Source organism: Corylus avellana, chromosome 8 (genome assembly GCF_965113065.1).
Source record: "Corylus avellana chromosome 8, dhCorAvel1.hap1.2, whole genome shotgun sequence".
NCBI lineage: Eukaryota > Viridiplantae > Streptophyta > Magnoliopsida > Fagales > Betulaceae > Corylus > Corylus avellana.
The window spans coordinates 10,528,295-10,539,851 of record NC_142497.1 but is presented as its reverse complement, the minus strand read 5'-3'; the positions used below and the strand labels follow the sequence as shown (position 1 = coordinate 10,539,851).

The 11,557-nt window shown below is 39.2% G+C and overlaps 1 protein-coding gene across 4 annotated transcripts; it reads right to left on the bottom strand.

Annotated features, from left to right (window-relative positions):
- Positions 1 to 1,268: 1,268 nt before the first annotated feature.
- LOC132163479 (uncharacterized) lies at positions 1,269 to 11,137 on the bottom strand. 4 transcript variants are annotated; one of them, XM_059573781.2, is made up of 7 exons: positions 10,476 to 11,137; positions 6,743 to 9,649; positions 4,513 to 4,566; positions 3,637 to 4,003; positions 2,245 to 2,330; positions 2,119 to 2,169; positions 1,269 to 1,663 (listed from the first exon to the last, which is right to left on the bottom strand). In XM_059573781.2, exons 1-4 carry the CDS (start codon positions 10,953 to 10,955, stop codon positions 3,728 to 3,730), a joined length of 3,717 nt encoding a protein of 1,238 aa, XP_059429764.1. In that variant the 5' UTR covers positions 10,956 to 11,137; the 3' UTR covers positions 1,269 to 1,663; positions 2,119 to 2,169; positions 2,245 to 2,330; positions 3,637 to 3,727. The 4 variants fall into 4 exon arrangements, with proteins under 4 accessions (XP_059429764.1, XP_059429765.1, XP_059429763.1 ...); XM_059573782.2 differs by having other exon boundaries at positions 1,269 to 1,621; XM_059573780.2 differs by having other exon boundaries at positions 1,269 to 2,169.
- Between the last annotated feature and the right edge of the window lie 420 nt (positions 11,138 to 11,557).

The window sequence follows — 11,557 nt, the reverse complement described above, 5'->3', positions numbered from 1 at the left end:
ATCTATATAGTTTTATACCAATGATTCGACACAATCTAAACCTGACATGCAAACACGAATTACCATCCCTAGTTGGTTCAGTTTGGTAGCTGACCATCTTGACTCTTGATCAGTTAGTCAATTGTTAAAACCGACCCCAACAACAGTTTATAAGGGATGAATACCGACTTGCGAGGGTTAGTGCTCCAGCCTAATATGGATTACAAAGTACTGTTTTTTACATTAAAAGATAAGTTCTTAATATTTTTTTCAAACTTGTGGGAGGTTGGTGTAATTTATGGGGAAAAAAAAAGTAGAAAAGAAAATATTACAAATCTCCTAGCTGATTGTTAGAGTTGTCCTTCCCAAAATAGATAAAATGTTTCAAAACAAATATTGTGTTTTGGGGTGTTTTTTGTAAAATGTGTTTCACTCTCCACCCACTCTTGGCACCCTACTCTATCATCCACAAATAGTGTTCACCTTCCACCACACACCCTACCCCACTAAGTTGCCAAACGAGAAGGATCTAAGAAGAGAGAGATGGCTCTTCCCAACACTCGGGTCCTTCTGAAATCTGAAGTCACCACATTAAGAAATATGTTTTGGCGAGAATTTTTTGTTTTTATTTATTTAAAGATGAAAACTGTTTTTTGAGTTATTTGTTAATGTACTTGTCTAAGAGGAAGAAAAAGAAAAGAGAAAGATAAACCGAATCCATATTCATTCTCCCCTCTCCCAATCCTGAAACTCATCTTCAGCTGAAGGAGACGTGCATCAGAAGATTTGAGACTACATCCGAATTTCCAAGAAACAAATAACAAGATGACCCAAATCTGAATCCATCCTCAATTCCAAACCCTAAACTAACCCTGATTCATCTAGTGTTCATAATGGGTTCAGCTTTGACTTCAAGGCTTTTGCCAATTGTAGAAGCCAACAATAGAGACATAGAAGCCTCAAGTCCGCAATGAAAATTCCCTAGGTTATTGCATTAAAGCGATCCCTTTATCAGCTCTTTAACCTTGGATTTTCAAGATACGGACTTGCTTATTCATGGATTGGGATTCATTACAATTACTTGCCCGAATTATTAGCAATTTCAACAAATAATGTGAGAGACTCCATATGTAACCCACCTACCCAAATAAATTTTGAGCGGCTCGACCACCAACCCGAGCAAGTGAGTCTCATGGGGTCTCTCATATTACCTACCCCAATTGCTAGCAATTCAGACAAACAATCACTGTGAATAATCATTATCCCTAATTCAACTCCAACTTCCAAGATTCAAATATTTTTAAGTGTAGCACCAAATACTTGGTTTCCATTCACATGGCTAAAAGCTTCCATCTACACTAACAAACTAGATCAAAACATTAGCCACTTTCCAATTCCAACCAAACAAAATCAGATAAGATCTTCATAGTTCCGATTCAGGGTGGTTAAACTGCTAGGCTCAAGCCCTTCTTCAGCAACAGAAAGAGAGCTTCTCTGGATTGGTGAAATAGATCACCGGATTCTGTAGCCGGAGTGAGTTGCCGGATTGTTGCACGGCAGCCTAGAGCAGCGATCTAATGGCCAGCCATGATTGCGGCAGTCTCAAAGTTGGCGATGCAACAAAATAAAATAAAAAATAATCCTGTTTTCAAAATCTCCAGTGTGTTATCTAGCACGCACACACCTAGTCAAAATATGTTCAAAGTGATTATCATAGTTTCAGTATATGCAACCGTATAAAAGGAGAAGAAATGTTAGTACTTTCCATTGCCTGAGTAGACGTCTGTCTGGCTACAAACCAAATTCACTTCTTTTGGAAAAGACAAGATCAAATTTGACATTAAAAAATGGACAACAAAAATTTGAAGGATATGTAACAAAAAAAAAAAAAAATGCACGAGAATCATTATTCTTTATTACTACCATCGACACTAAATTTTCCTTAAAGATCATTTTGATTACCGGACTATCAAGCATGTGGTTAGTATCGCAGATCCAGCAGAGTTATGGTGAACCAATACATTAAAAAAGCCAAACTCTGCCAAATCCTTCTGAAGAACATTAGATCAAATGTAAGTATCTACCAAATCCTGACTAATCTAGCATAGACAAGAGGAAAATTAAAGATATAGTGTATACCACAGGGTAAGGAAGCTCCCCTTGAAGGCAGCAACAAGGTCCAAACCATACCTGATAAACAGGCAGCATGATCAATAGTGAAATAAATGATGATGCTTATCGAGAGGAAGATAGCTAGGCACAAACCTGGCAACAGCTGAAAATTTCAGATTCTCAGAGCCTTCTGGTTGCAGCTGACCAATCACCAAAGGCAACATTTTGAGATCCTGATCCTGCAAACACTTGTCCAATCATAAGTTTCCATTTATAACTAGAGAACATCATCCTCAGCACTTCAAGAAGCATTGGATATTTATAAAAGCGCTATATTCATATTGGAATGCCATTACTCTTCCAATACTCACACCAATACATATCCAGCACTCTCTTTTGAGTTTGATAATCAAAACTATTTTAAAAATACATCAAATATTTATTGGACAAGGTGTCAGACACACATCGATACAACCACATTTAATATAAAGACTATCTAATTGCAACTAAAGACACTAAGATAGGTTTAGGACATATGTTTATACATTAAGAATGCTTGTGTGATTAAAGTTATTAAAATTACCATGATAGAATCGTTGACAATTTATTAAAAATCAATCTATACACACATATGTACAGGTATGTATGTATATAATGTATCCTGCCATATAGTTATCAAACTTTCTCAAGTTTTGTTATATTAGCATACCTATAATATATGGTAACCTCATCTGTATTTATATATATTGCTTCATGGATTATCAATGCATGAATAGTGAAAAAAGAAAAAATCAACGAAGAAAAAATCCATCATGCTGAGCCTCAAATGAATTCAGAAAAAGCATAATTCCAACTACTTGACACTGGCTATAGTAATTCGTTCAACCATTCATTTTAATCACAACTAAACAGCGTTTTCCATGAAAATGAAACAATAGCATTGCTTTATGATATATCATGGTTTTTTTTGGTGGACTGTTGGTAGTGCTCAGAGTACAGCTGTGTGGATAATGGTGTCGTCGTGTGACTGTTGTGGTATTTATGGAGGGAAAGAAATGACAGAAGTTTTAAGGACCGCAAGAGGTCTTTAGAAGAGATTAAAGCTTTATTTTTCTATACTTTATACCTTTGGACAGCTGCTTTTATTTCTCTTAAGTGATTAGTTATCACGATTTTCCTGTTTTTTTTTTTCTTCTACCTAGGTTTTTCTCATGTACTTGGGAGCGCCTTAACGCTTTTAATGATATCTCGATTACTTATCAAAAAATATATATATCATGGTTATCAATTATTTAGCTTACATTTCCATTTTTATTAATTGCTTTATATTTTGCAAATCGTGTTTTAACAAGAAAATTTGTGAAATGAGAAAACTCAGCAAAAACCCTAGTGCCTAGGAGATAAGCAATAGAAAGATATACAAGGACTCGAGAAGAAAGAGAGAGAGAGCAGTAAATAGAAGTTGGAAAATCATACTGACCGTAAACTGCAATAAAATTTGAAATTAAAATAAATAAATCCAAGGCATCGTATAAAAGGTCGCACCTCGACTTAGCTTAAGATGAGCAGGCCACACAAATCTGCCACTGCAAATTGCAAAGTCACCACAGATGTTGATTCTTGTAGCAGCCATATTCTAACTTTCAGCAAATTTGACATTTTGAAACCCCTCATCAAAACTGGTATCCTTGGACATGACCTGCAATGTCGTGCCCTTGGCAATCCAGGCAGTTAATTCTGGTTTGTGTTCGAAAGGGTTAAGAGGATGTACACGTCCATCCTCCAGTAGCACACCATACACAGAGGGGAGTTTGAGTGCGAGGAAACTCTCGGGTGGTAAGATTACTCCGCATCCAAGGCTGAACTGCAATTTTTGCTCACAATCTAAAATTTTCATAGGTAGGCATGATTCCTGCAAGTGATTGCTATAAAGTGAGGAAAGCTAAACTTAGAATTTCCAACAAAGATCTAATGCATGATTTTAAGAACAAAAACATTAAGTGTGTACCAACAACAGGAAACGCAAAAATTTCAAACTGAAACACCGGACAAGCGCATGTAACAGACAGTTCAAATTCAGGATAATTAAATCAACATGAGGATCATTTAATCCCAAAAAAGACTAAATTTCATGATACTAGTCAACTGAGCTATTAAACAATCCTTTTGATGATTCTAATCTGTCAAGAAGAGATGATGTACTAAGGACAGATATAAGAAGTATACACACTAATCCACCACCTCCTAGGTAAGCTTTAGTCAAATACTGCCTTATCACCAAACATATGACGCTTAAGTCTTAACTCCACATACAAACTAATCGGGGAACAAAGGACGACAGGAATTCCTATCTTTACAAGTGGTACACTTAATTTATATGAAGCTAACTGATGCATGTTACAGTTAGCAAACGAGACATACCTCAAATTTTATAATAGGGCATGTTGCTAATATGACTGGAAATGGAGGTGTGACCTACAAGAAAATTCCAATGATTAGATATCATCAAATAAAGAGAAGCACATTTACAGCAAGTTTTAATTCATCACCCCCCCCCCCCCCCCCCCCCCCCTACAAAAGAAGAAAAACCCAAATATATAAAAATAATCATGTGTGTTGTACTTACTTCAGTTTCAATCTTTCAGATCTAACAGCACGCATAAACCCAAGTAATCTAACCTCGTTATTTCTGATTGGACACGCGTATTGTCTATAAGTTTCAAGTATAGTTTATTCATGGAATATACAGAAGGCAGGCATTTATTTTCCAAATGCCCCTCCCTGTGATATATGATTAGTTAATTCATCAGATAGAGACTGTAGCATTGTGTATAAGTTTCAAGTATGCTTCATTCATGGAATATACAGAAGGCAGCCATCTGTTCTCAAAATGCCCCTCCTCCTAATATATGTTTAGAATTCTCAACCTAGTTAAGTCAACAAGATAGATACTGCTTCCAAGATTCATGTACAACAATGGAAATGAATTGTCACTGAGGAAAAAGACCTCCCACCTCATTGAACAATCTAAAGGTCTATATGATCAGAGAAAGATGGAGGACTTCTATTAGTTTTACCATCTGATGAAATTTAAAATGAGATAGATGTGCAAAATTTAATGATTCCATCAGACCAAAACATATGGGACACATAGAGCATCCCTCACCCAGTCTAAGTAACGTCAATAATTTTTTATACCAAACCATAATGAAAAGAGCAATGCTACACACTCTCATTCTTTCACTTCTACTCTCACATACCCTTCGGTGGCTCGCACTCCCACCATTGGATCAAAATCCAATAATAATGTGTCACAAATCCAATGGTAAGAGTGGGAGCCACCAAAGGGTGTATGAGAGTGGGAGTGAGAGAATGGGAGTATGTGTAGCATTACTTTTTTTTTTTTTTTGATAACGTAGGAGAACTTTACTCAGATTAATTGCACGTCGCAAACGCATACTGTACAACAATCCTCACTGTTAATCAAACTCCTACGGGTATCTGACCCCACCCGCCAGAACTAGTTAACAGGTAACCTAGGAGCTTTCACCCCAGACGAACTAAGCAGTTTATCCTCATGCCAAGGAGGCTATGTGTAGCATTACTCTAATGAAAAAAAGTAACTAAAATCATACCGAACCACTGTGGGATATGTTGATAATGCGCCTGGGTTGGCTAGGATTCTAGGTTGTGGGGTTGTGTCCCTACCCTTGAAGTATCTCGCTCTTCCGTTGGGGGCTTCCTATAAGGCCAAGCATATATGGGACGTTATTGTGAAGATAAAATGTTGGTTGGCTAGTTAGAAACTGTTGTATTTGTCTAAGAGTGGTAGGATTACCCTTATCAAGAGCACTCTATCCAACATACCTTCGTACTTCATGTCCCTATTTCATCTCCCTACGAGTGTTGCAAACCGTATTGAAAAGCTCCAATGTGATTTCTTATGGGGTGAGTTAGGCGAAAAGTTCAAACATCACTACGTGAGTAAGCCGAAGGTTTATACGCTGATCTTTGAGGGAGGGTTGGGGATTAGAAACTTGTAGAGGATGGTGTCTTTGTGCCTTTAAGATGTCTGTGGAAAAAAAAGGAACGATAGAAATTTTGAGGACCGCGAGAGGGCTATAAAGGAGACTAAGTCTTTATTTTTCATCACTTTATATCTCTGGACAGTTGCTTATGTTTCTCTTGTGGTGATTAGTTAACATGTTTTTCTTGTTCTTTTTGCCCCGACTAGTTAGGTGGCTTTTCTTGTATACTTTATGTGTCTATGGGGGCGCTTTACGCTTTTAATGATATCGCAATTACTAATCAATTACTTGTCAAAGAAAAAAGTTCTAAGCATTTTTGAAGATATTATGTCCCACCATCTTTCGCACAAAACAATATGATAGTGTTGAAATCATTTTGTTGACCCATGGAAATAGTTTCAGCTAGTATGGTTACATGACAAAAATGCTAAATCTCGTCAAATATTTTGCGCATCATACTTTTGCTTTAAATTAGCATCTAGTACTCAATCATCATTGACAATGTATGATAACTAAGGTAGATAAACTCTTCATGCACGGGATTGTTGCTAGAAAGCCCAGATTTTGTTTTGGAGAGAACTAATATAAATGTAAAAAAAATGCATATAAGCAACATTTGGTACCAGAAAAATCCTTTGAAGCTGTGATATTGTGCCAGCAAATTTAATCTTTGGTAGATCCTTCTTTTTCGTGGAGAGTCTACAGTGTGGGCAGTTCATGAAAACTGGTATATTTCTATTCAACATGGAGAAAGCACATCCACCATCATCAAGGCCAATAGACTGAAGGCCCCCTTCAAGCTCTTTCACAAAGTTGGGCAGTTTTGATAAACTGGAGGATGTCTGATTTTGTTCCTTCCCTGTCCCAGAGAACTGAATTGTCCCACCTAAAAATAGCTTGCCATTAGCCACTATCTCCTTTGGCTTACCCATGTTTTTCTCTTTTTTTACAGCACTAGCAGTCATCACTTTTGAGTTTCGATGAACTTTACCATGACCACCATTTTTTCGTAGGTTTGAAGGGTATGCCACATTATGGTCTGAAATTTCAACTGAAGAAGTGATATGAGATTCTTCAAACAATGAATATGAGGATCCAAGTTCATTGAAATGCTCTGGATTCAATAGGAAACGATGGCCATGGGGGCACTCATGCTCAAATCCAACATACGCTATTACATGCTTCAAAGAAGGGTTCATTTTCATCTCTTCACCGCCATTCACATTTACAGGAACTACATTACTGCCTATCCTTAAGAAGGGGTCCCCATCTGTGTAGCCATTAGTATCCACACCATTTAAGGCTTGCTGACCAGATAAAATATCTTCAGACTTTTGAGATCCTTGATCATCATCAGTTGCATGAGCCTGTTCAACACTCCGATCTCTTGCCCTATTTTGCTTATCCTTATCTGAAACTGATAAAGATTGCCTACTCTGCTGGAGAGGAGGGAATCCTGAATCTGTGGCTGCTGATCCAGCAACGACCGCAGAAAATGGTTTTCTCAATATAAAATTGGGAAGACCTCTACCAAAACTGATTTTATTGTCACCAAACTTGATGTTTTCAGAAGGTTTCCCTTGATGTTCACCTCCAGTCTGCAAATCTCCCGAGTACATCTGTGCAATACCAGTTTTCTTAATATCCATATCTGCATTAACCTTGAGTTTTGCACTTGACCTGGTTAGAGAACCATGTTGCACAGCACTTTTAGGTAAGCCATTTGGGCTTTTACGCATATCTAGAAATATAGTCCATTTCAAAAGAAACTTCTGAGTGGCAGAGAACCCACTCTGAAGCAAGCCTTTAGAAGGCTCATAGTACCTTGCACCCCCAACTCGTATCAAACTCCATGAGGAGAGCTGAATAGGTCCTGTATTGCTTACTTCTGGAAGTTGAAGTGCAGGAAGGAGCCTGTCACAATCTGGAAAGCAACTGGAAAAAATATTTGCTGATTCAAAATCAAAAGGATCAGCTTGCAGTTGCCGTGAACGGCCACATGTGCAAGCACGAAGGAATACATATCCACTGGAATGTGGCTTGACCCCAGGTTCTAAATCTGACTGATCAGTTTGGACATCATGCCTCTGGTGCATACATGGTTTTCCGGTCAAACTAACAGCATCACACAATTGCCTCCCAGACTTCCAGATATGCGTGCATTCATCTTCCAACTTTTTCGCAAAAAATTGCACCGCAGGTCCCTTGACCATTGAGTGGAAGGCATGCAAAGCTTTCTCCAAATGAGCTTCATGCAGCGGTGTTGGATAACAAGCAGGCAAGTTGTTTAAGTAAACCTCCTTGGCAGCTGGAAGGGCTCTTTCACACCACCTAGTGGAAAATTTTGTGTTCAGTCCTCTACCACATTCCAACCAAGATACTGCAACATCCAGAGGGTCCATATTTTTCAAAGAAGGTCCTTCAACCCGTGGTGGAGCAGCAGTGTTCACTAGACGAGGTTTTCTTTTACCAATTTCAGTTTCATCTATGCACCCACCTTTTCCAGAGAGCACTCCTTGCAAAATTAGTTGACTGGAAGATAACCAAATTTCTAGATTTGGAAGTTCTGGAGCGGTAAATGTCTTTCCAGATGCAGCTGAGGCAGCAGCCGCAGCTGCAGCAACAGCAACCATACCAACACCAGCAGCTGAGCCACTGTTGGTATTACTGACCAGGCCTCCTCTCCCTCTTAAAATATCACACTGCTTGTAAATGAACTCCTTTAGAGACAATACATCCTCTTTGCTCGCACTCTGACTATGGGTTTCAAGCAGAAGAGAATCTGAGGTTTCTTTTCCATTGAAGACATCTTCCACAAGGCCAATGGCAAACTCAAGAGATTCACATCTCTGACTTGTAGACTGATCTAAGAGTACAACTGCCCTCGATGCATCGAGTGAAAACAATGGTGCTGAACTTGAAGCAACCCCACTTCTTGAACCAGAATGACTAGTTTCAGAACCTGAAAGTATTCGGCATTTCTTAATTAAAAAGCGAATTTGTGCTTCAAGAGACGACTGCAGTTTCTTCCTAAAACCACCTTCAGATTTATTCACAGGGCGTGCAAGCACCATAACAGAAACTGAACCTTTAACTGGCATGCTTGGTCTAGCTAAACTGCTCAAGCTAGAAGACTGATTAAATGAGGAAGTATCTGTTGACTCCTCGACATTAGGACTTGGATTTGGCACATCTGAGAAATCCTCAACGAAAACAAACAGTATGACTGGAGTACACTGTCCTGGAAAGAAAGAGGTATAGGAACCTAAACCTGACATGAGAGAAACAGCTGAAGCATTGCGACTCAAGGTGCCACCAGTTCTTCCTGGAGAAGGATTGCTGGAGGAGGTGGTGGATGTGCTATTTCCTGTGGATGAAGAAGAATGTGGCCTAGATGGTAATGGTGGTGTAGTTCGAGATCTTACAAATGGAGCCAAAGCATGCTTAGCAGCTTGTAAAACTCGAAATTTTTTCAAAGTTTGAATATCAAAGCGTGACCCCTCCTGGATATATATTATTACATGGCAAACCTGCAAGCATCACTAATCGAGTTGATCATCAGATAGACCAATTACTAGACTACATTCTCATAAAAAAATACAAACACACCACACTGACCCATAAATCAAGAACCCAAAACACTTGATCTTGGAAGCTCCAAACAACTACAATGTTGTTGTATATCCCCCCCTCTATAGGCAGAGTACTTTTCCTTTATTGAAGACTCTACACTAGAATTTCAAAAGACACAAAACAGGAACCATTTTGAAAGAAATGGCAAAATACAGATTCCAATTAAATCCTTCTAGTCCAACTCTAGATGACCAGATCATCAAGGATCAACACCCCAACAACAAGCTCTTGATTGCCAATGAGCTATAGCTCAAATGACACTTCCCCACGCCGTTAGTATCGATGGAAGTTGAGATTAGGGACTCAAAACCCACCGGATGCTTGTGCAGCTTACTGATCAAAGGGGAGAAAACTTGTGAAGTTCGTGACATGCATTTTCTGATTGTATGGAACTACCAAAACCCACCTATTTCTCATGGAAAGAACTTCAACCCTATTAAACCATACTGGGCATACAACATTCAAAAAAGAATAATCTTCCGATAGATAAAAGGCCAACGGTAATTGCCATTGAACCAAATGAGTCCAATAATATTCTACACGCAATCTGAACGAAGCCCAAATTTCCTCCCATGGTTTCACAATTCATACTCGAAAATAAATAAATGAGACCAGTTCATGTGTTTCAGAATGGCTTCACTCTTTAGCTTCTCTTACTGACAAAACATTTTTTTTTTTTTTGAAAAAATAAAATAAAATAAAAGCAAACGGAAAAGGACTCACAGTGAACATGAAGAGCATCCCCTGGAGATCCCCGACGTCACGCTCCTCGAGGGCCGAATCAAAAATCGACCCGGGCTCCGAGAGCCCGTCCATGGCGGGGCAGCGGGTGGAAGAAAATTGCAAAAACAAAATTCCCTTCTCCTGGTGGTGGTAGTAGCTGATTCTCCTGGACTTGAACCAATCCGAGTCCCTGACCCCCTCTTTGTCGAGCAGGCAGAGGGTCTTGTCCAGGGCGCCGGAGCCGAAGACATTGGAGTCGAGGACGCGGTTGATGAGGCGGGCAGAGTGGTCGGGTCTTCGGGAAACGAAGCCCACCACGACGACGCCCTCTGGAAAGCGAGGTTGTGATGAAGAAGGTGGTGGGGGGTCTGGAGGAGGAGGGAGAGGGGCTTGGAAGGGCGAAGAGGAAGTGGGTGGCGGGCGAATTAGGACCCGCATGGAGGAGGGGTTGGGGTTGGGGCTGGGGTTGGAAGGCTCCATTGGAAGGGAAGCGAAGGTTTTGAAGTGACCGCTTATTTACTTTGGCTCGGGCTCACATGGAGAGACAGAGAGAGATAGAGAGGAAGGGATTGCAATTGCCTAGCCTGTTTCTGAGCCCAGAGATACGGTGAGTCAACTCGGCCTCCGTCTCGTTATATGGCAACACCCAGTTTTTTTCCTTTTCACACGAAGGGAATTAGGCAAGGGGAGAAACAATGGGCAAAATAGCATTTTACCTAGGGGTATCAATGCCGGTGGTTTCTAACCCCTAATCGTTAACCGCTTAACCGTATTAGCCGTTAACCGCCTAACTACTAACTGCCTAACCGCTATAACCGCCTAACGGTTAGCAGTTATTGGATTTACTGACCGTACCGCTAAGCGCCTTTTTATATAATATATTTTTATAATTATAATTGTAAAAATATTTATATATATAACATAATCACTTGATCATTAAATCACAATTTGAGTATTAATATATTATTACTATAATTTATATGATTATATCACATAATCAATTGATCATTAAATCATTTGATTATATAATAACAAATTATACATATATAATATGACATAACCCATAAGTATACTAATTCATA